Source organism: Ambystoma mexicanum, chromosome 9 (genome assembly GCF_040938575.1).
Source record: "Ambystoma mexicanum isolate Mex_15411 chromosome 9, UKY_AmexF1_1, whole genome shotgun sequence".
NCBI classification, from domain to species: domain Eukaryota; kingdom Metazoa; phylum Chordata; class Amphibia; order Caudata; family Ambystomatidae; genus Ambystoma; species Ambystoma mexicanum.
Genome location: NC_090931.1, coordinates 16,020,123 through 16,043,531, shown reverse-complemented (window position 1 = coordinate 16,043,531; position 23,409 = coordinate 16,020,123). Strand labels below are relative to the sequence as shown.

General features: G+C 51.1%; 1 protein-coding gene across 1 annotated transcript in view; it reads right to left on the bottom strand.

The window, feature by feature from the left end:
• Positions 1-23,409, bottom strand: part of UBASH3B (ubiquitin associated and SH3 domain containing B) — a 484,216-nt gene that overhangs the window by 65,160 nt on the left and 395,647 nt on the right. The window contains exon 10 of the mRNA XM_069614082.1: positions 1,376-1,468. Coding sequence (XP_069470183.1) covers positions 1,376-1,468 — 93 coding nt within the window. The remainder of the gene's footprint in view (positions 1-1,375; positions 1,469-23,409) is intronic.

Here is a 23,409-nt window from a genome sequence, read left to right as displayed (position 1 = left end):
CGGTTGCGTAGTTCTGAGGGAGGGGCCGAGTAGGCCAGAAGCCGGCACGTCACAGCAGTAGGGGCACCGGGAGTCACCTCATGCGAGGCGGATGTAATTAGAAGCTATAGGCGTTCATATGGCGCGGCTCCGCGCGGCCGGTCTGAGGAAGGAGAAACGAAGCCAGGACTTCAGCAGCCAGCACCGGAGCATTCCACGGAGCTCCCACAGTAAAGGTTAGCAGGAGAAGTGCAGATAGATAAAGAGAATGCCTTATTTAATAAGAGAGGGAGACGGAGCGGAAGTGCTAGGCGGCCATCTTAATTGGTGCCAGACCACCCCCCCCATGCACATGTTTCCTCTTTTCAATCTAAGACCCAGACACAGATACTTTGGCAAAGCACACTATGCCCCTGCCTCACTTGATTGGCATGGCCTCACACTATGCCCCTGCCTCACTTGATTGGCATGGCCTCACACTATGCCCCTGTCTCACTTGATTGGCACGGCCTTACACTATGCCCCTGCTTCACTTGATTGGCACGGCCTTACACTATGCCCCTGCCTCACTTGATTGGCATTGCCTCACACTATGCCCCTGCCTCACTTGATTGGCATGGCCTCACACTATGCCCCTGTCTCACTTGATTGGCACGGCCTTACACTATGCCCCTGCCTCACTTGATTGGCACGGCCTTACACTATGCCCCTGCCTCACTTGATTGGCATGGCCTTACACTATGCCCCTGCCTCACTTGATTGGCATGGCCTCACACTATGCCCGTGCCTCATTTGATTGGCACGGCCTTACACTATGCCCCTGCCTCACTTGATTGGCATGGCCTCACACTATGCCCCTGCCTCACTTGATTGACACGGCCTTACACTATGCCCCTGCCTCACTTGATTGGCATGGCCTTCACTTACTGTAGTCCGACCCAGAGTCTGCGACTTGTAGCGCATGTAGCCACGGGCACTGTACAGACTTTAAAAGGTTGCCCTGTCCTCGCGGTAATGGAGCAGGGTTTTTTCCATTCTCAGGTTAATCCTCAATGGCAGGGACCACATACCAGCAACATGGCAACGCATGCCAACAACATGGCAATGCATGGAAACGCATGTCAGCAGCATGGCAACACATACCAACAACATGGCAACACATGACAGCAGCATGGCAACACATACTAGTAATATGGCAACACATGCCAGCAGCATGGCACCACATGCCAGCAGCATGGCACCACATGCCAGCAGCATGGCACCACATGACAGCAGCATGGAACCACATGACAGCAGCATGGAACCACTTCAATGCAATTGTATGTATGATTGATCTATGAAGCAAACATGTGCAATGGAAATAGAGACCACACCAACATACAATATAACACCTTACCTTTTAGTATGTGGTGTGCAGTCTGAACGCAGCGCAGCGACGGGGAACAGTACACATAGTCTACCACAGTGTTACTCTCCAGCAAGGCCTCACCTGTGAAGAGAGAGAGAACAACTCAGCAAGGAATGCAGCATGCTCAAGGCACAATCATAGGCTCATCCGGGTGAATGGCTAAATTAATTTATGGTCATAGGAGGACAGGTGGGAAACCTACGATCTATGAAAGCCTCGTCAAAACAGGTTCATCCCTGTTCCTCTAAAACCATCAAGGACCACATTGACACCCTCGCTCCGGCTCTTGCTGATTTTTGCAACCACTCCTTTGCCTCTGGATCCTTCCCCTCCCCTCTGAAGCACTCCCCTGTGACCCTCTTCTCAAGAAACCCACAGCTGATCCTTCTTGTCCAGCTAACTATCGCCCAATTTCCATTACTCCCTTTCTGGGCAAACTCCTGGAAGAGTTGGCCATCTCTCAGCTTAACCTTCATTCCAATTCTGTTGGCTGTCTCCATGACCACCAGTCTGGCTTCAGAGCCACCAGAAGCACGAAAACTGCTCTCCTGAATATCCGTGAAGATCTGCTCTCCAACCTTGACTCCAACATTCCCTCTGCCCTCATCCTACTCAATCTCTCTTCTGCCTTTGACACGGTCAACCATACCATCCTGCTCAACCGTCCCCGTGAAAACCTGGGTATCACTGATCAGGCTCTGGCCTGGCTGACCTCTTTCCTCTCAGATCGACCCTCCCAGGTCCAACTTGGGTCCTTCCTTTCATCTATCTTCCTCTCTACCTGTGGTGCTCTCCAGGGGTCTAACCTCTCGCCCTGGCTTTTCAACCAATACCTGGCAACTCTTGTCCACTGCATTGCCATTTTCTGCTCAAATTTCCAGTGCTACGCTGACGACACTCAACTCATTTTCAGGCTGCCCTCTGCCACCTCCTCTCCCTTTCTCATCTCTGATTGACTAACTGCCATTCAAGATTGGTGTGCCGCCAATGATCTTTGTCTGAATGCCAGCAAGACGGAGATCCTCCTCATCGGCACACCTTCACCATCCTTTCCCCTCACTCTCTGGCCGGCCTCCCTTGGCCCTCCTCCTACCCCCACCTGCGAGGCTAAGAACCTCGGGGTCATCTTTGACTCCACACTTTCCTTCTCCGCCCACATCTCTGAGGTCTCTAAAAAGTCAAATTTCCGACTGCACCTCCTCAGAGGTACTCTGCCTTTCCTCTCCTTCCCCCAGAAGCTCATGGTATCTCAAGCTCTGGTTCTCTCTAGCTTGGACTATTGTAACAGCCTCTATCTAAATCTACCTGCCTCTACTCTCCGTCCTCTGCAACTAATCCAGAACAGGACTGCGAAACTTGTCCTTGGCCTCAAGCCCTGGGATCGTATCTCTCCAGCTCTGAAATCTCTCCACTGGCTCCCAGTGGATGCAAGGACTAAATTCAAAACCCTCTGCATTGTCCACAAGGCTTTCTGGGGCCTGGGTCCAAAATACCTTCAGCTATCCCTCCGCAAATACCTCCCCTTTTGAGCTCTTCGCTGCTCTACCTGCAACTCACTCAGGGTCAGTCGTTTTTCTAAGAAACGAGCTGGGGGTAAATCTCTGTCTTCGGCTGGGGCCTCCCTCTGGAACAGCCTCCCTGCCACTCTAAAACTTGAGGAGAATCATCTCCGGTTCCGGAAGCACCTCAAGACCTTTGTCTTTTCTTCTGCGTTCGCTCCCCCTCTCCCCTGCTGATCTGTTCTCTCTTGGCACCGTGCACCTGGCCACCCTCTGTCTTTTGGGCCCAGGTACCTGCTCATCCTGCCACCCTCCTGCACTGCCTCCGGGCCACCCCTGGCACTGGGGTCTGTATCTGTACCCATATAGACCCCCCCCCCTTTTTCTTCCTGCACTTATCAGACCTACCTTGTCTGCTGCCTTAAACCTAGCACTTGCAAATTGCTGGCTGCATTACCACTGTTTGTTGCCTTTATTATTTATTTATTGTTATTTATCTGTTTCTCCTCTGCTTCGCACTTTCCACCTCTCCCCCTTCCATACACTTTTCCCCCTCACCCCTCTCCCATGCACTTGCGTGTTCTTAATGTCACTGGGCCTAGTAAGATCGCTGTTTTTGTTCTCCCCTGTTGAACTCCCTTGCCTTGTCGCGCTCTCAAACACTTCTGTACGAGCGCGATAGAAATAAAATATCAATCAATCAATCAATCAATCAATCAAAACCTAGATATATGGCCGGCGTTGCCCATCAGAGTTGCCATGAACCCATAGAGGGGCAAGTCTGGGACCCAGTGCTCCTCGTCAAACCTGGGACCATTGCAGCACTACATTTGGAACGGTTTCTCTTCTGCTGTTATTCATTTCCTTACCCTGGTTATGGGTGTTCCTAATTCCCCCTACTTGAGTCTACATGGAGCCAGCATTCACTGTGGGGTTCCCAGTCATGGAAGCCCAAACCAGCTCTCTGGCGCCCCCAGCGTTTGCAATGTAAGCACATGCCCTGGCCCCTGTAGCAGGACCCCCCAGCCTGCTAATAAATCACCCTGCTTCACCGCTGAACATACTCAAGTAGCTCAGGACTCAACTTAGACATATGTGATGAGTGTGACTGAGATTATGAGCAGGGCAGCGAATCAACTGCTCAAAGCCTAGATTGGCCAAGGCTGTCTCTAGTTCTGCGGCCACAGCATCCTACTTGTGGCCCAGCCAATAGCTGAAATCCACAAGTAATAGAACGCTGGAGTGGGGCTTCAGGGTGGACAACAGGTAGTTGGGCAATGCCAGCGTAAAGTCTTCAATCAAAGAGATAGATAAGATAAGAAGAAGATTCATTGTAGATTCAGCATTGAGTCCAATTTTCACATGTAACGACTCAATGCCGTTCACAATAAACCCTCTTATTGCTCAAATGGTCAGGGAGGATTTGAAGATCAGCGCACCCCGAACTCCACCCCCCACTTTCCTCAATGTCTTATCTTAACATAGTATATCCTTCAGGGGTATCAAGATTAAGGGTAGGGTCAGCTAGTCTGTGTCCCCAGGTTTCCGTTATCACGCAAACATCAATATTCATATCCTCTATATACGAGGCGACCTCCAAAGCATGTCTGAACAAGGATCTAGTGTTAAATAGCAAGCAAACTAAATTATGGACTGACTGGCACAACACAATGGCTACCTTTCAGTCGCTGCAATGCTCCCCCCGATGGCTTGACTTCTAGTTCTAGACTACCGTCAATAGTACCCCCACACCCATGCACAATATCACAGGGGGTGTTCCGGGATGAAATATCCACTTCATCTGTGGGGAACACAGCATAAGAGGATAAGGGTTGCGAGAATGCCATTATAACGGCAGTATCCTTATCACTACCCCTCACGGTGAAAGGGAGAGTAAGAGGATCTTGCACACAAACAGATGGGACAGCTGAAGGGCACCCATGGGGACTCACTGGTACTTGGGACGCCAGCGAGAGCTCATACGGGATAACAATATTCCTGGCTGCCGCAATTGCAGCGAGAACCTCTGCTAGCCCCATCAAGGCACAGTGAGGCGGATCCGGAGCTTCCTCGCTCTTGCGCCGGCGCTCGCTCTTGCGCCTGGTATGTGAATATGTAGTCCCCTGGACTACAAACTTGCTGGGAGATGTAGTTTAAAGGTTAAATGCGAAAGTCGCAGGCAGCAAAAGCACTCTAATGCCACCGTATGTCTCAAATTAAATTTGTATAAAATGTACACTGTAATGGAGAGCACTAGATGATTTTAAAAGTAGCAGGATAAAATAATTACTTTGTTGCTAAAAATGATGTCTAAAAAGCAACGATCACACAATTTAAAAACACTTCTAAAATCACTTCTAAGATCACAGTCAACAAGCATCACGGTCTCTGCCCAAACACACGTAATACTAAAAGAAAATACTGTGAATTATGGTCCACTGGTAAATAGCCAATAAGAAAATCACTCCTGAATAAGGATTATGTGTGATGCACTGAGCTTTCCTTAAACCATATAACACTTGTTACCAAGCTTCAAAGAGATGCATTTAAGTGCGCAACTAGAACATCCCGATGAGTGTCTACTTTAACCTATAATCAAAGTGTTAAGTGGCGTGTGTGAGTCCCAGGTGAGTGCTAGGCGCACACAAAGACATGGGGCCTCATTACAAGTATGGCGGTAAAGCAGCAATGGCGCTGGTAGAACTACCGGCACTGTTGATACCGTACCGTCATAGTAGGAGTTCTCCTTGCGGGTGCCCTAGCAGCCACCAGGTCTGACCTGGTGGCCATACCGGCACCCGCAAGCAGAACAGGACTGTAGCACTGGTACTGTTAACAGTACCGTTGCTACCACCTTCCTCATTCCCATTGAGCCCTATAGGGAATGGGGATGTACCGGGCTCAGCACCAGCGAAAGGCCAATTACCGGGTCCGGCTGGGCCGGAATAGCCCAGTATTTGCCCATTCGCGGGTGCCGGACCTGGATGCGAGTTTGGAGGTAGCCTTGACGGTTTTACTGGTAAGGCTACCTCCAACCTCGTAATGAGGCCCATGGTGTGATGCATGTCAGCGGAGTATATGTTCCTTAGAGCAGTGGGTGTTGGTTTGTAAAAGATCTGGGGCTACGCTAATGTCAGCACTGTCAGGACTCGGGGCTCGCTGGCCTTTTGGTGGTAGCCCTAAGTTTCTATCCGGGCTGCAAGCAAAAGACCTGGGGCTATAGCCCCCTCAACCCCATCTAGCAATGCCTCTGCTTGGATGCAGTAGGAACTGTGAGAGAAGATGGATGGACTGGCCAATGCAGGAGTCATTACAGCCCACAGGGAGAGGGATGTAACAGGTGTTATTGGCCCATTCCGTAAACATGGGCTGAGGCAATGAAAGAGGTGCATAACGACTGTAAGGGACGATAGCGCCTGCTGTAGTCCTCACACCCTGGGGTGAAATGACATTGTAAAGTGACTAAATCACAAATCCTGTTTAGAAACCAAATTAATCAGTTGCTTGGAGCAGTCTCCTGGGGTAATGTTGGCCCAGGAAGGACTGAGTATTGTGGCTGAATGATGTGCCAGAAACATCAAGCTTTATTGTCCACAGCTGCAGGCAATACAGGTTCTTATGAACCCAGAAGAAGGGTGTATTCCCCAAGTAAAGCGAGAGTGCATTAAGGGGGCATCTGCGCTCATACGAACCCGTATGGCCCAGCAGCTGCGGACAAGGACACTATTAGCACCGGGGCTGCGTCTGGCACGCTAAGGAGTGAAGGGAACCGAGAGTAGCCACTTTTGAATGTTCATTGACTGAAAGGATGTGGCAGGTGTGCAACTCCTGCCACAGGCAAGGAGGGAAGCCGAGGGAAGACCTGAGACATGGGGAGCGATCCCACCACAGGCAAGGAGGGAAGCCGAGGAAAGACCTGAGACATGGGGAGTGATCCCACCACAGGCAAGGAGGCAAGCCGAGGAAAGACTTGAGACATGGGGAGCGATGCCGCCACAGGCAAGGAGGGAAGCCGAGGAAAGACTTGAGACATGGGGAGCGATGCCGCCACAGGCAAGGAGGGAAGCCGAGGAAAGACTTGAGACATGGGAAGCGATGCCGCCACAGGCAAGGAGGGAAGCCGAGGAAAGACCTGAAACATGGGGAGTGATCCCACCACAGGCAAGGAGGGAAGCCGAGGAAAGACCTGAGACATGGGGAGCGATCCCACCACAGGCAAGGAGGGAAGCCGAGGAAAGACCTGAGACATGGGGAGCGATGCCGCCACAGGCAAGGAGGAAAGCTGAGGAAAGACTTGAGACATAGGGAGCGATGCCACACGAGGCAAGGAGGGAAGCCGAGGAAAGACTTGAGACATAGGGAGCGATGCCGCCACAGGCAAGGAGGGAAGCCGAGGAAAGACCTGAGACATGGGGAGCGATGCCATCACAGGCAAGGAGGGAAGCCGAGCAAAGACCGGAGACACGGGGAGCGATTCCGCCTCAGGCAAGGAGGGAAGCCGAGGAAAGACCTGAGACATGGGGAGCGACGCCCGCCACAGACAAGGAGGGAAGTCGCGGAAAGACTTGAGACATAGGGAGCGATGCCACCACAGGCAAGGAGGGAAACCGAGGAAAGACCTGAGACATGGGGAGCGATGCCGCCACAGACAAGGAGGGAAGTCGAGGAAAGACCTGAGACATGGGGAGCGATGCCGCCACAGGCAAGGAGGGAAGCCGAGGAAAGACCTGAGATGTGGGGAGCAACGCCTGCCTCAGGCAAGGAGGGAAGCCGTGGAAAGACCCGCGATATGGGGAGCGAAGCCCCACAGGCAAGGAGGGAATCCGAGGAAAGACCTGAGACATGGGGAGCGATGCCCCCAGAGGCAAGGAGGAAAGCCGAGAAAAGACCTGTGACATGGGGAGAGATGCTGCGACATGCAAGGAGGGAAGCTGAGGAAAGACATGAGACATGGGGAGCGATGCCCCCACCCGCAAGGAGGGAAGCCGAGGAAAGACCTGAGACATGGGGAGTGATGCCGCCAAAGGCAAGGAGGGAAGCCGAGGAAAGACCTGAGACATGGGGAGCGATGCCACCACAGGCAAGGAACGAAGCCAAGGAAAGACCTGAGACATGGGGAGCAACGCCTGCCTCAGGCAAGGAGGGAAGCCGAGGAAAGACCTGAGACATAGGGAGCGATGCCACCACAAGCAAGGAGGGAAGCCGAGGAAAGACCTGAGACATGGGGAGCGATGCTGCCACAGGCAAGGAGGGAAGCCGAGGAAAGACCTGAGTCATGGGGAGCGATGCCATCACAGGCAAGGAGGGAAGTCGAGCAAAGACCGGAGACACGGGGAGCGATTCCGCCTCAGGCAAGGAGGGAAGCCGCGGAAAGACCTGAGACATGGGGAGCGACGCCCGCCACAGACAAGGAGGTAAGTCGAGGAAAGACTTGAGACATAGGGAGCGATGCCACCACAGGCAGGGAGGCAAGCCCAGGAAAGACTTGAGACATGGGGAGGGATGCCGCCACAGGCAAGGAGGGAAGTCGAGGAAAGACCTGAGACATGGGGAGCGATGCTGCCACAGGCAAGGAGGAAAGACCCGAGACATGGGGAGCACCGCCTGCCTCAGGCAAGGAGGGAAGCCGAGGAAAGACCTGAGACATGGGGAGAGATGCCGCCACAGGCAAGGAGGGAAGCCGAGGAAAGACCTGAGACATGGGGAGCGATGTCACCACAGGCAAGGAAGGAAGCCGAGGAAAGACCTGAGACATGGGGAGCAACGCCTGCCTCAGGCAAGGAGGGAAGCCGAGGAAAGACCTGAGACATGGGGAGAGATGCCGCCACAGGCAAGGAGGGAAGCCGAGGAAAGACCTGAGACATGGGGAGCGATGCCACCACAGGCAAGGAAGGAAGCTGAGGAAAGACCTGAGACATGGGGAGCAACGCCTGCCTCAGGCAAGGAGGGAAGCCGAGGAAATACCTGAGACATGGGGAGCGATGCCCGCCACAGGCAAGGAGGGAAGTCGAGGAAAGACTTGAGACATAGGGAGCGATGCCACCACAGGCAGGGAGGGAAGCCGAGGAAAGACCTGAGACATGGGGAGCGATGCCGCCACAGGCAAGGAGGGAAGCCGAGGAAAGACCTGAGACATGGGGAGCGATGCCGCCACAGGCAAGGAGGAAAGACCTGAAACATGGGGAGCACCGCCTGCCTCAGGCAAGGAGGGAAGCTGAGGAAAGACCTGAGACATGGGGACCGATGCCCCACAGTCAAGGAGAGAAGCCGAGGAAAGACCTGAGACTTGGGGAGCGATGCCGCCACAGGCAAGGAGGGAAGCCGAGGAAAGACCTGAGACATGAGGAGCGATGCCGCCACAGGCAAGGAGGAAAGACCTGAGACATGGGGAGCACCGCCTGCCTCAGGCAAGGAGGGAAGCTGAGGAAACACCTGAGACATGGGGAGCGATGCCGCCACAGGCAAGGAGGGAAGCCGAGGAAAGACCTGAGACATGGGGAGCAACGCCTGCCTCAGGCAAGGAGGGAAGCCGAGGAAAGACCTGAGACATGGGGAGCGACACCGCTCAGGCAAGGAGGGAAGCTGAGGAAAGACCTGAGACATGGGGAGCAATGCCGTCACAGGCAAGGAGAGAAGTCGAGGAAAGACCTGAGACATGGGGAGCAACGCCTGCCTCAGGCAAGGAGGGAAGCCGAGGAAAGACCTGAGACATGGGCAGTGATGCCGCCACAGGCAAAGAGGGAAGCCGAGGAAAGACCTGAGACATGGGCAGCAATGCCGCCACAGGCAAGGAGGGAAGCCGAGGAAAGACCTGAGACATGGGGAGCGATGACGCCACAGGTAAGGAGGGAAGCCGAGGAAAGACCTGAGACATAGGGAGCGATGCCAACACAGGCAAGGAGGGAAGCCGAGGAAAAACCAGAGACATGGGGGGCGATGCCGCTACAGGCAAGGAGGGAAGCCGAGGAAAGACTTGAAACATGGGGAGAGATGCCGCAACAGGCAAGGAGGGAAGCCGAGGAAAGACCTGAGACATGGGGAGTGATGCCGCCACAGGCAAGGAGGGAAGCCGAGGAAAGACCTGAGACATGGGGAGAGATGCCACCACAGGCAAGGAGGGAAGCCGAGGAAAGACCCGAGTCATGGGGATCGATGCCGCCACAGGCAAGGAGGGATGCAGTGGAAAGACCTGAGACATGGGGAGAGATGCCGCCACAGGCAAGGAGTGAAGCTGAGGAAAGACCTGAGACATGGGAAGCGATGCCAACACAGGCAAGGAGGGAAGCCGAGGAAAGACCTGAGACATGTGGAGCGATGCCACCCTAGGCAAGGAGGGAAGCCAGGCAAGGAGGGAAGCCTATGATCCACGGACCGTCATATTTACTTGCACTTAGTACCATTCCTAAGTATTTTACACAACTCAAGACGTTAAAGTGAATTTCTTTTTGCCAGGCGCTGTTTTTGTGGTTTGCAAATTTTTAAACACAAGAATCTCACATTTTCTAGTGTTGATCTTCGGATGGTTGGAACTCACATATTCTTGTACAGCTTCAAGTTTTCGTTGTAATCCAATCGGTGTTACATCCATCAAAATCAAATCATCTGCATGTAACAACCAACTGAGATGGGGTTTGTGTAGTTTCGGTGGAAACGATTTCACTGCATCAATAGTGTCTCCAATGTCAGATATGAAAAGGCTAAACATTGCTGCAGCTAAGGGACAGCCCTGTTTCACACCCTTGAATGTATTAATCTCAGCGGACAATGCCCCGGACTGATCTAACCGTATTCGAATCGAAGTTCCACTATGGCGATCACGACTGGCAGCCAACAGATCTTCTGGACAGCCCCACGCCTGTAACTTTCTCCATAACAACTCACGGTCAATGGTGTCAAACGCATAAGACAGATCAATAAAAGCCAAATAAACTTGTTTATGCGTTCTCAGGGCTTCCATTTTTATTAGATTTAAAATCAACAGTTTTAGAGAGCAACCTCCATTTTTAACAAAACCTGATTGCCTCTTGTCCACTCGCTGGGATTTTGAGGCACACTTTAATAAGAGTATCGTAAATTTTTCCCATTACATCAAGTAACGCTACAGGTCGATAATCTTTTGGACAAGTGCAATCGCCCTTCTTAAAAATAGGCACTATCACAGCTGTTTTCCAGGACCTCAGGGTTTGGTGTTGTATTTTTATTCTTTCAAATAAGGCCAAACAGACCTCTGCCCAGATTTCCGGATGCTGTTTGATGGTGAAGTTGGTTAAAGATGCTCTGGAATTATTTGCCTTTCAAATGATCGTCTCAATGTCTTCTTTTGCAAAAAGAAAGAACCCACCCATTATTATTTTTCTCCAAAAGGTACTGCTGGTTCATTATTGCATTTATATAGCTCTGAGAAAGGCAAGATCCACTCCGCCTCAGACACCAGACAGGTTTGAAGGGCCGTTGGGATGCTTGAGTGATATTAATTAGGCTCCAAAAGTCTTGTGTGTTTTTATTGCTAAAGCTCTCCATCATTTTCCATGCATCTTTTTGCAGCATTTGATGTTTGTGAGACATCATCCAGTTCTTAAACTTTTGCTTGGCCACACGATTTTTTAGTTTTCTTGTTTGTAGATCGAGATTTCGGTTTTGACGAATCTCAGCTCTCATCGTACGTTTCCGTTTCAATATTTCCATGCTGAAACAATATGTATGATTGAAGTTCAGATGTCTTGAACCTGCGTTTTTCGTCTGAAATTGGAATAACATATCGTCGTATTCAACAGATTTGGCTCTTAGCCCGAACTGTGAAGAAATCTGAGAAACTTCAGCGAAATCAAGTCTGAGACCGATTCTATTGGCTTGCACCAACACCTTATGGGGCCCGGTTCTTTTGATCGCGATTTATCTACTAAGAGCTCTAGTTGTAGCTTGTCATCGTCACAGTACTGTGTTTGTAGTACTTCCAAAGATTTTACTTTTGCATGAAGCCTCTCTGAAACAAACATATAATCGATCGTTGATGTTTGTTCAGCACGCCGCCATGTGAGTGCCAGTGGTATGTCTCCACGAGTACAGCCATTCAGCATATAGATCTTTCTAGCTTCCATTTCCTCCAGCCATTCATGAGCTAAGACCATTTTGTCAGTGTGTTCTTAAAAAAAAAAATCGATATTGAAGTCCCCACAAAGAATTATATTCTCAGAGTTTTCTTCTTCCATCAAGCTGTCTAATATGGTTTATATTTGATCAATAAACCACTGCTTAACAGCTCTTTCATGGTTCCAGTATATATTCACAATCTTTAACCGAGTTTGAGGGTTACTCAACACCTCAGCGTTGCCAATCGTAGTGACTTGAACAAACGGAGAAACATTTGTAAATTTCATAATCCGATAATCAGTTGTTCTTCGAACCAATGTTATTAGACCTGCCATAGGCCATCCTTTCTCCGACTTTATTGCTGGATTGCAATCAATTCCAAATTCTGCCACCAATGGCGTTTCGGTGATCCAAGTTTCTTGTAGGCATGCTATGCCTATCCCTTCCAACCAATTTGATAAAAACAGATGACTGAAACCCTGTGTGTTCCAGGATGCAATCACACATCCGTCAACTAGTTTCTCCTCCTGCATTATTTATAATTCTTCGAGTTCAAGGAAGATGCCAACCATTGCCACTCTTCATTTTGATTTGAATTAGAGGGTTTTTTATTGTCACTGACATTAAGGCGCTCATCAGCTCTTGCACCTTGAATAGTTATTTGGATGTTATCTTTAAAACCATCATTTGGCTAAACTCCATTTCCCACAAGCAGGCCCTGCTTCTTCCCAAAGACAGGCTCTGCAGACACCTTTTCATTGTCTTCTCGAATGGAGTGACTTTCTTGTCTCGAGCTATCAGACCGGCGATCACTATTTTTGACCCCTATTGAGGATCGTACTGCCTTATTCGCCGTTGTAGGGGCCAGATTTTGACTGAACTACTTTGCTGGGCCTGGTGGTAAGACATCCTGATATTTATGAATGTCAAAACCCAATGATAAAAATGCATCACATGCTTCCAAAATTACTGACCGGATTACATTCGATGACAGGTGCAACACCACCTTGTCGGTCCGTTCTTCTTCAGGAAATTAAACGATCTTTACATCGTTTGACACAATTAGGCGAAGACCTGGGACATGATGCAGTAATTTTATGACGTTGTGTCTGTTTAGAACCAATTTCTCCCGTGAGTCCACACGGTCAATTACTAGTTTGAATATTGGCCCCTTGCCCTTGAGACCTCCTCCTTATCTTTGATTTGTTATAGATTGACTGATTCTCAGGGAGTTGTTGTCTACAGAAGCATCATCACGGGCCTGTAAAGGAACTGGTTTAGAGAACACATGGGGTATTCCAGAAGTGCCCATTTCTCTTTTCCCTTCAGATTTAGATGGTTGGAAGTTCTTAGGCAGACAGCCGCTGGACTCATTGCTCAGTTTTCCGCATATCATCTCCCGTCTCTCATGTAATGTGAGAAACACAGGGCTCATGCACGCTGTACTTGCTGGACTACTGGACTCCGTGCTATGATTAATGGTACATAGTCTAACCATGGTAGCCTTGTTTTCAATAGGCGGCCCTCCTCCTCCGCCTTGTTTTGGACACTCTTGCGTGTCTCCATTAGTCTGGACATCTTTCTTCTGCATTGCATCCTTACAAGTCCCATCAGACTGAGCTTCTAAAGGCAATTTTGGACACGTTTTTTCCACTGGTCCAGGGAGTGGAATCCTCTCAATTAGATTTTCATCTTCGATGTCATAGTAGGTTGACATATTCATAATTTCTTCTGATATCTCATTAGAGGAAATAATCTGTGCCCCGTCCTTAACTACTGGCAACGCCGAGACCTTTGCTTGCATTTTCACAGTGTTGTTCTCTGTCGTCGTTGCTAAATTAGATCCACTTCCATTTGCCAGTATATGTACCACTTTAATGTTCCTCAAAAATGTTCTTGAGCCAGTTAGCTTAGAGTTTTTGCGACCAGGCAAATTTTTCGGTTTCTTTAATTTGTTTTTCAACGGTTGTTTGCAACTCGTTGACTTCTCTACATCAGGCGCTCCTCTCTTAAAAATTGGAAAAGCTTTGACATCATTCTTTGAAGGTACTAAGGTCGGCAGTTCCTCAACTCTCGTGTCCACTTCAAGATTTTGATTACTAGAAGACGTTGCAATCTGGACATCTAACAGAGCCAGATTTGCTTGGCTTTGAGCTTGTTCGAACGCTGTGTTGAAAGATACCTCAGCCACGTCAGTCTCTAGAGAAACGTCCGGAGCTGAACCAATGTTCTTGGATAATAACGGAAGATCCCCATGAGGGATTACCAAATCAGGAGACTGACCAATGATTAAATCAAATGCCAAGGGCCCTCCACTCTGTCTCCCATTATTTGAATGGTGGCCTGATGACAACCCTGTTGAGGCCAAATTAATGTGTTCCTCAGGTGCGTCGGTGTGATTATTAATCCCAGTGGTAACATTTCTCGCACAGTATGCAGACATCGAGTTATTAACTGGCATAACGTTGGCTGAAGTCTGGAACTGATGTAAACCATTTACTGTATTCGGTTTTGCATTTTTGAATAACGATAAAGCCTCTTTAGCCACTTCTGCCAGTACTTTTTTGTCCATATTATCATTACCTCTTTGTTCCATCAATCTGGTCAGGGTTGCCTCAATCCTTTTGATTGTACCTTCATGTTTGTTGTTGTGTCGACCAAATTGATCCTCCAGGTGCACTCATTTCGAATTCATTAACGCCATTAGTGTGGACTGATCTTTCATGTTTTCATTGACCTATTCATATGATTTTGTGAAAGGGGTTAATGATACTGCCATGGAAGAAATCAAGACCGGTTGCAAGTCGATTATTCGTGCATATCCGATGGCCGTGGCATGAGCATCCCTATTGCACGTGTGTTCTCTCATCACTCGCTTGCTCCTTCCCGAACCTGCTTTTTCCCTCCTAATTTTAGGAAAGGGTCTCTCCATCAAAGAGGCGTCTGATGTTAAGGAATCTTCAGAGTTACAAGTTTCAAACTCTAGTGAAGGCACCCTATCCTGTGCCTCATATTGAACTTCTCTCACACCTCTCAGGTTGTCGGACATTCTTTTTTGAGACATGGGTAACTGTGAAGTGTGGAATTATAGTCGGAGATAGGCAAATGCTGAAACAATATTTATTCACTGGTTAAGGGCAGCAAATGCTGAAAGAATAACTGTCAAGTCCTCCCTGTTAGCTTCACCAGTGTCTTGGCCTCCCGTAGTACAGCAGCGTTAGTCCTGGCTTGGTCCTATCTCAAGCCGGTGTCCGGATAGGCCCACCACTCTGGTTCTCTCTCCTCTCTCTTCTCCGTGTCCTGTGGAATGAGAGCAACACATTAGTCTCGTTTGGCGCGCTTTTAACGCACCTGGAGGTTTCAAGCCCCCTCCAATCACTGAGGGTCTGGTTTAACCCCCTTCTCATTGGTTCCTGGGACGTGGTCCCGCCCTTCTTAAGGGTTGCCGTCCCGGGGTGTCGCCATTCCCGTTCCCCTTGTGGTGGTGGGCGGTTGCGTTGGCCATGCGGTTGTGGCCGAGCCATGTAGGGACGTGTAGGGACACATCCGGATGCTGGGCGTCCCTCCCCAGCAACACGCAGCTCCGGCACCGTCAGGAGGAGCACGGGGGCGGTGAGCCGGGCGCCGTTGTCCCGCATCTCGGTGCCGTCGTGGGCACTGCTCCCTCTCCCCCGGACCGGGGTGATCAGGTGAGTACATGGCGGCCCCGCCGCGGCTGTACACAGCGGCTCCTTCCGCGGCCTTGCCGCGGCTGCCCGTAGCGGTTTTCCCTTCCCTTGCCGCAAGGGAAAGGGCGGACAAGGCAACGCCTCCCGACTCGTGCGGGCCGGCTACACGCCGCGGCACCAGCCGAGGAGCAGCTTCACACATCGTGTCCTTATTTTGAGCCAGCCACTGGAGGGGGGCATGGTCGGTGTACAGAGTGAACCGGCGACCCAACAGATAGTACCGGAGCGAGTCAACGGCCCACTTGATGGCCAAACACTCCTTCTCAATGGTTGAGTAAGCCGCCTCATGGGGCAACAATTTCCATCTGGTGAAGCACACCGGGTGCAGGTCCTCCCCATTCATCTGTGATAACACCGCTCCCAGGCCCTCGTTTGAGGCGTCCGTTTGTAAAAAGAAATGTTTCTGGAAGTCCGGGCAGCAGAGGACCGGGTTGGACGTGATCCTTCGCTTTAGGTGTGCTATGGCGTTCTGGGCCCTCGGGTCATTGGTCAGGTTGGGATTCCCCTTGAGCCTCAATGCGTCTGTCAAGGGAGCGGCTATCGAGGAGAAGTCAGGGATAAATCTTCGGTAATACCCGATCAACCCCAGGAACGCTCGTATTTGTTTCCTGTTGGTGGGAGTCGGTATATCATGGATAGCCTGTGTTTTGGACAACTGTGGTTTCAGCACTCCCCTACCCACTATGTGGCCCAGATATTTGGTTTCGTGGGTTCCCATCGTAGTCTTCCTGCGGTTGATATGTAGTCCTGCCCTCTGTAAATCAGCCACTACTAGTTCTAGGTGGTTCAGATGCGATCCCCAGGATTGGCTGTATACCACAATGTCGTCCAGGTAGGCAGCAGCGTATCCAGCATGCGGTCTCAGTATGATGTCCATCAGTCTCTGGAACGTGGCGGGGGCCCAGTGGAGGCCAAAGGGCAGGATCTTATACTGATATAAGCCTTGTGGGGTGGAAAAGGCAGTTTTCTCCCTGTCCTGGGAGCGAAGGGGTATTTGCCAATAGCCCTTGGTTAAGTCTAGAGCACTTAAGAAACTGGCTGCTCCAAGGCCCTCCAGGAGTTCGTCCATCCGAGGCATTGGACAGGCTTCGTATCGGGACACCGCGTTCAATTGTCTGTAGTCCATACAGAAACGGACCGAGCCATCCGGTTTAGGGACGAGTACTATGGGGGACGACCAAACGCTGACAGAAGGCTCGATGATATCCATCCTTAACATCTCATCCACCTCGGATTTGATGATGTTTCGCCTGGCTTCGGGTATCCGGTACGGTCTAAGCCTCACAGGTGGTCCGGGATCTGATTTGATTATATGCTCAAGAACATCGGTTCGTCCAGGTAAGGCGGAAAAGGCGTCAGCATAAGGGGACAGCCTGTTCCTGATGTCCGTCTTCATTTCGAGGGTTAGGGCGTCTCCCCAATTGACTGAATCCAGGGTATCAGGAACGGTGTTCAGGATCTCGTCTGCTTTGGCTTCCTCGATACACACAAAGGCACCCAGAAGAGGCTCGTTCCATTTTTTTAGAAGGTTGATGTGATAGACCCTCTCTGGGGTGGTACGATCAGGTTGGTGTACCCGGTAGGTTACTTGGCTTAGTACATCAGTGATCTTGTACGGCCCTCTCTATCTAGCCAATAGTTTGTTGGTGCTGGTAGGCAGGAGTACCAATACCTGGTCCCCTGGGCTGAAGGTTCTCATTCGGCTCCCCTTGTTATAATTCCTTTCTTGAGTTGTTTGGGCATGTCCAAGGTTGTCTTGGGCCAGTTTACGTAGTGCGGTTAGGTGTTCCTTTAACTCCTCCGTATACTTAGTTAAAGACACTTCTTCTGTGGATTCCCATTCCTCTTTAACCAGGTCTAATATCGTTCGAGGTTGTCTCCCAAACAAGAGCTCGAAGGGAGAGAAACCGGTGGATGACTGGGGGGTGTCTCTTAACACCATTAACACCAGGGGGATCACCCGATCCCAGTTTTTCCCGGCTGGTCCCGTCACCCTTCTTAGCATTTTCTTGATTGTTTGATTATAACGTTCTACCAGCTCATCAGTTTGGGGATGATATACTGAGGTTCTCAACTGGTTGATCTGGAACTGTCCACATACTTGTTTTAGGAGGGTTGACATGAAATTAGTACCCTGGTCGGTGATTATCTCGGAGGGTATCCCCACTCGGGCAAAGAATGGAATTAGCTGGTCGCACAATACCCGGGCCGATGTTCCCTTTAGGGGAAAGGCCTCTGGGTACCGAGTGGCGTAGTCGACTACGACCAGTAAGTATCTATAGCCGCGGCTGGCTGGTTCTAAGGGTCCCACTATGTCCATGCCGATCCTCTGGAATGGGATTGAAATGAGGGGCATTTTCTGTAGCGGTGCCCTTGCGGGTAGAACCCCGCTAGTCAATTGGCAGGTGGGGCAGTTCTTGCAATGTTGGGCGACCTCCCCATAAATGCCTGGCCAGTAAAACCTCTTTAGTAGGTTTTGTTGGGTTTTAAGAGAGGCCATGTGACCCCCACAGGTATGGTTGTGGGCCAGTTGTAGCACTATAAGACGGTGGCTCTTCGGTAGCACAAGTTGTTCCTTTATGGCGTCGTCATCACCCTTATACCTCCGGTATAGGAGACCTTGTCGCAGTAGAAACCCTGGGCCTCTGGCTAGGTTGGGTTCCCCTTCCCGGGCGGCCCTTTCCCTGGCCACTCGTAGGGTGAGGTCGGTTAGGGTCTCCCCCCTTATGGTGTCTTCGTTACCTTCGAGCTTCCAGTTGATAGGCCGGGTCATATAACTGGCCTGACACCATGCCATCCGGGTCCGCCTCTTTCGCCCAGGTGGGGGTTCCCGGGAAACGGGGTCCGTCCCTGCAACATCGGAATTGGGCGGGGACTGCCCTTCCCTTATATCCCTTAATGTCTGATCGAAACTGGGGAGGTTGGTCCCAATTACCACCAGGGTGGGGAGACAAGGTAGGACGGCAACCCTCAAGGGAGAGGAGGTTTAATTTCAATCACTACATCCTTCATCGGGTAACACTTGGTGTCCCTGTGAATGCATCGGATAGGTACGGTTACGTTAGATAAGCAGGGAGTGTTACTCACGGTTGGTGATATGGCGGTCTGCCTGCTGCCGCTGTCCAAAAGTGCACGTGATGGTCTGCCGTCGACACGAATGTCCACCACATATGGTCCTGGGACGCCGTCCTCGTCTATTGGGTTCAGGTAGCCGATGTCCATGGGTTCAACCATTCTTCTCCTGGGACAAAACCGGGCTATGTGGCCCCACTCGTTGCACTCATAGCACTGCGGTTGCTTGTAACCAGGGGTCGGTGATGGGGCCTTCTCCTCGCTTCCTGGTCTCTTGTCCTCGGGTCTCCTGGTGTTCTCATCGGAGGGTCTCCATCTTATGGGTAAGGCTCGGTTACCCCTAATCACATGGGGGTCGGATATCGGGATGGCGATGCGGGCTGATACCCCTGTAGGTGGTAGTCGGAAGTGGCCTGCCTTCTGGTATGCTGATGCAATATCCACAGCCTCGGTTAGGGTGGGCCGATGGTGCTGCCTGACCCATTTCTGCATCTGCCCGGGCAGGGCTTCGACAAATTGTTCCAGAATAATTTTATCGATCAGGGGTTGGTTAGCGGGGTTTGGAGCCAGCAACCACTTCTCGGCTAGGTCCTTTATCCTCTAGTATAGCTGGAGTGGACTCTCCCCGGCCCTGAGCCTGGTTTCCCTCAGCTGGATCCGGTATGCCTCATTGTCCAGGCCTAAGCGGTCTAGTACTGCAGCCTTGATCTCTCCGTACGGCGTGTTGCCGTTGGGGTTTACCGCCTGGTAGGCGCCCTACATCACCCCAGACAGTAGGGGGGCGACATACTGACCCCACCGGTCCGGAGGCCACTCTGCGTTTCTGGCTATGCGTTCAAAACTAGTAAAGAAGAAGGCAGGATCCTCTCCGTCCCTATACTTTTGTAGGAGGGCCGAGGGCACCAGTGGTTGATTTCTAGTACTGGCCACTGCATCCGTGAGACGGGACATTGTCTCATGCTGTTTGTCCTGTGCGGTGGTCAGTATAGTGCCCTGCAGCTGGATGGCTTGTTGAAAGGCTTGCCGATCCGCAGCTGCTTGTTGTGACTGCAGTTGTACCATCTGTTGCAATTGTTGTTGGCCCTCAGACAGGGTCTTTATCAAAGCCTCCATAGCGCTGTCTAAAATCCCACCTTCGTCGCCAGTGTGAAGTGTGGAATTATAGTCGGAGACAGGCAAATGCTGAAACAATATTTATTCACTGATTAAGGGCAGCAAATGCTGAAAGAATAACTATCAAGTCCTCCCGGTTAGCTTCACCGGTGTCTTGGCCTCCCGTAGTACAGCGGCGTTAGTCCTGGCTTGGTCCTATCTCGAGCCGGTGTCCGGATAGGCCCACCACTCTGGTTCTCTCTCCTCTCTCTTCTCCGTGTCCTGTGGAATGAGAGCAACACATTAGTCTCGTTTGGCGCGCTTTTAACACACCTGGAGGTTTCAAGCCCCCTCCAATCACTGAGGGTCTGGGTTAACCCCCTTCTCATTGGTTCCTGGGACGTGGTCCCGCCCCTCTTAAGGGTTGCCGTCCCGGGGTGTCGCCATTCCCGTTCCCCTTGTGGTGGTGGGCGGTTGCGTTGGCCATGCGGTTGTGGCCGCGCCGTGTAGGGACGCATCCGGATGCTGGGCGTCCCTCCCCAGCAACGCGCAGCTCCGGCACCGTCAGGAGGAGCACGGGGGCGGTGAGCCGGGCGCCGTTCTCCCGCATCTCGGTGCCGTCGTGGGCACTGCTTCCCCTCCCCCGGACCGGGGTGATCAGGTGAGTACATGGCGGCCCCGCCGCGGCTGTACACAGCGGCTCCTTCCGCGGCCTTGCCGCAGCTACCCGCAGCGGGTTTCCCTTCCCTTGCCGCAAGGGAAAGGGCGGACAAGGCAGCGCCTCCCGACTCGTGCGGGCCGGCTACACGCCGCGGCACCAGCCGAGGCGCAGCTTCACAGTAACGGACATGGCGGGTCCTGTACAAGCTTACTTTTGCACTCGTCTTCCTCCAGCCTTTGTCGTTTGTATCTCACACTCTCCCAAATATCTTCAGTTGCATCCGACAATTGATAATTGTACCTTTTTAGGTTTACTTTCTCCTGAACATCAACGTCTACCCTCTGTAATTATTGATGTTTTGATGTACGTTCCTTGTTGATGTTGACCAGATTTTGCAACACTTTATTTACGACATTGAGTGAATTACGCCTGTCAGGGACTACATTAGCCTCAAAACTACAACCTCCCTTCTTTGGAACCAGCCGGTTCTGTTACTGTTAATGCACACAACCGTGGCTCATTTGTTGAGTCTTCTACAGTTACTGCATGAAAGACTTTGTCATTTCCTGTATCGGAGTTCAATGGCGATATTAAATTTGAATGAAGATGCAGGAGGGGGTGATAATGGACTGATGGGGGCGTGGGGTTAGTTTCCCAGTCAAAGACTTCCACTCTCTTGTCTAATTCAGACATTAGTAGGGGTTGAACATCTCGTTCTGATCCGGTCGGCACTTTCATGAGCGTTACCACACTTCCCTTAGCATCAAATTCATTAATAGACATCTCCCTCACTCGGTCCGCACGCAAGGCCAGAGTTTTCAAAGGCGGCAGTTGCCGATGACTAGCCACACCAGTGGTCCCACTCATCTCCCCAACACAAAGCCCGGTGCCAGCCGTGTGATCGTACGCCGCCTCTTGAGCTTTTAGTAACAAAGGCGTGCATGATACTAAGGTTTGTGTGTAGCTTTGCAGGCCGTTGGCCGCCAGAATTGTTGCATCATTGCTATCACTAAATCCCATTTCCATTGCCTCTTCCACTTCCGACATGAACTCAGAGGGTCAGAGTGACGCCTCTTGCGAGGCTGCTGACGCTAGTGAAAGTGTTATAGGAGACGGCACAGCCCTCTTCGGGTCTCCTGCTTCAGACGTGCATGAGTAAAAACAACTTACTTGTGCTTTCCGGCGACAGTCCCCCACTTCAATAATTTCCATCAGGCTGTCGCGTTTGCATTGGGCGCGAGTTCTTAGCGGGGTATTCGCCATTAGATCCAAATCGTGCACTCAGGGTGCGCACCACGCGTGTGAGAGGGAGATTTTTGCAAGTGCAGTGCGCCAACTCACCAAACAGCACAACAGCAGAAGCTCGCCCTTTCTCCGAGGGCTTACGCCGTAAGGTCGTCGAGGCGGCCTTTATATAATCAGCTGGTCTCCTTAAAGGCACGCGCACCTCGGTAGTAGCAGCATGGTTGACAATCTTCAGGTCCGTTCCTCGCCACAGCACAACAGCAGAAGCTCGCCCTTTCTCCAAGGGCTTACGCCGCAAGGGCGTCGAGGTGGCCTTTACATAATCAGCTGGTCTCTTTAAAGGCACACGCACCTCGGCAGTAATAGCAGGGTTGACAATCTCCAGGTCCGTTCCTCGCCACAGCACAACAGCAGAAGCTCACTCTTTCTCTGAGGGCTTATGCCGCAAGGGCGTCGAGGCGGCCTTTATATAATCAGCTGGTCTCCTTAAAGGCACACGCACCTCGGTAGTAACAGCAGGGTTGACAATCTCCAGGTCCGTTCCTCACCACAGCACAACAGCAGAAGCTCGCTCTTTCTCCAAGGGCTTACGCCACAAGGGCGTCGAGGCAGCCTTTACATAATTAGCTGGTCTCCTTAAAGGTACACGCACCTCGGTAGTAACAGCAGGGTTGACAATCTCCAGGTCTATTCCTCGCCACAGCACAACAGCAGAAGCTCACTCTTTCTCTGAGGGCTTATGCCGCAAGGGCGTCGAGGCAGCCTTTATATAATCAGCTGGTCTCCTTAAAGGCACACGCACCTCGGTAGTAACAGCAGGGTTGACAATCTCCAGGTCCGTTCCTCGCCACAGCACAACAGCAGAAGCTTGCCCTGGCTTTAAAACTATAAAGTCCTTTGTTATATGGACTGATATAATTGGTTAGCACGCTTGTGCCATGTCTGGAACATTCGGTTCATATAGCAGCATGTAAGTCCAGGCCTAGGTGCAAGGAGATGGGGCATGACACTACCTCCCCACCCAATTAGCCCAGCATCTCTCATTTCCCAAGCCGTCTTCCATGAGATTGTCTTTGTATTTGGCCTTGCAGAGTATCCTTGTCTTACGAATGTGCGGGAGTGAGGGCACTTGGTATTGTGTCTGGGAATCCATGTTCAAGCTCTATTTCTATCCTTGGCTCACATGACAGGAGACCAGGATTTGTTCCCTTTTGCAGCTTTTAAATGCTTTAAATGAATTAAAGCTTGGCCTCCTTTGTGTTCTTTCTTGCACCTCAACGTGAGAAGGTTCATACTTCGCACACTCGGTCTTCTTCAGAGTAGATAGCTGGTCTCGGTTTCTAGGATCTTGACTTCAGGCCAGGCGGCCTCACCACGCAGCTCCATGAGTCTGCTATTCTGCTGTGACACAACGTTTCCATTCCACCTTCATGTATTCCGACTCACTTAATTCATGATGCCAATTCCCAGGTTTTTGTGCAATGGCGGCTTTGCCTGCATTCTATTCACTACTATTCACTACTCATAGCCACCCTCTACAATAACTTAATCGACCATGCGTTTCAGCATCTGTACATTTATTGAAAGGTTGTTTTCTGCTGTACTTCATGCACGTGTAATCTTATTTTATATTTG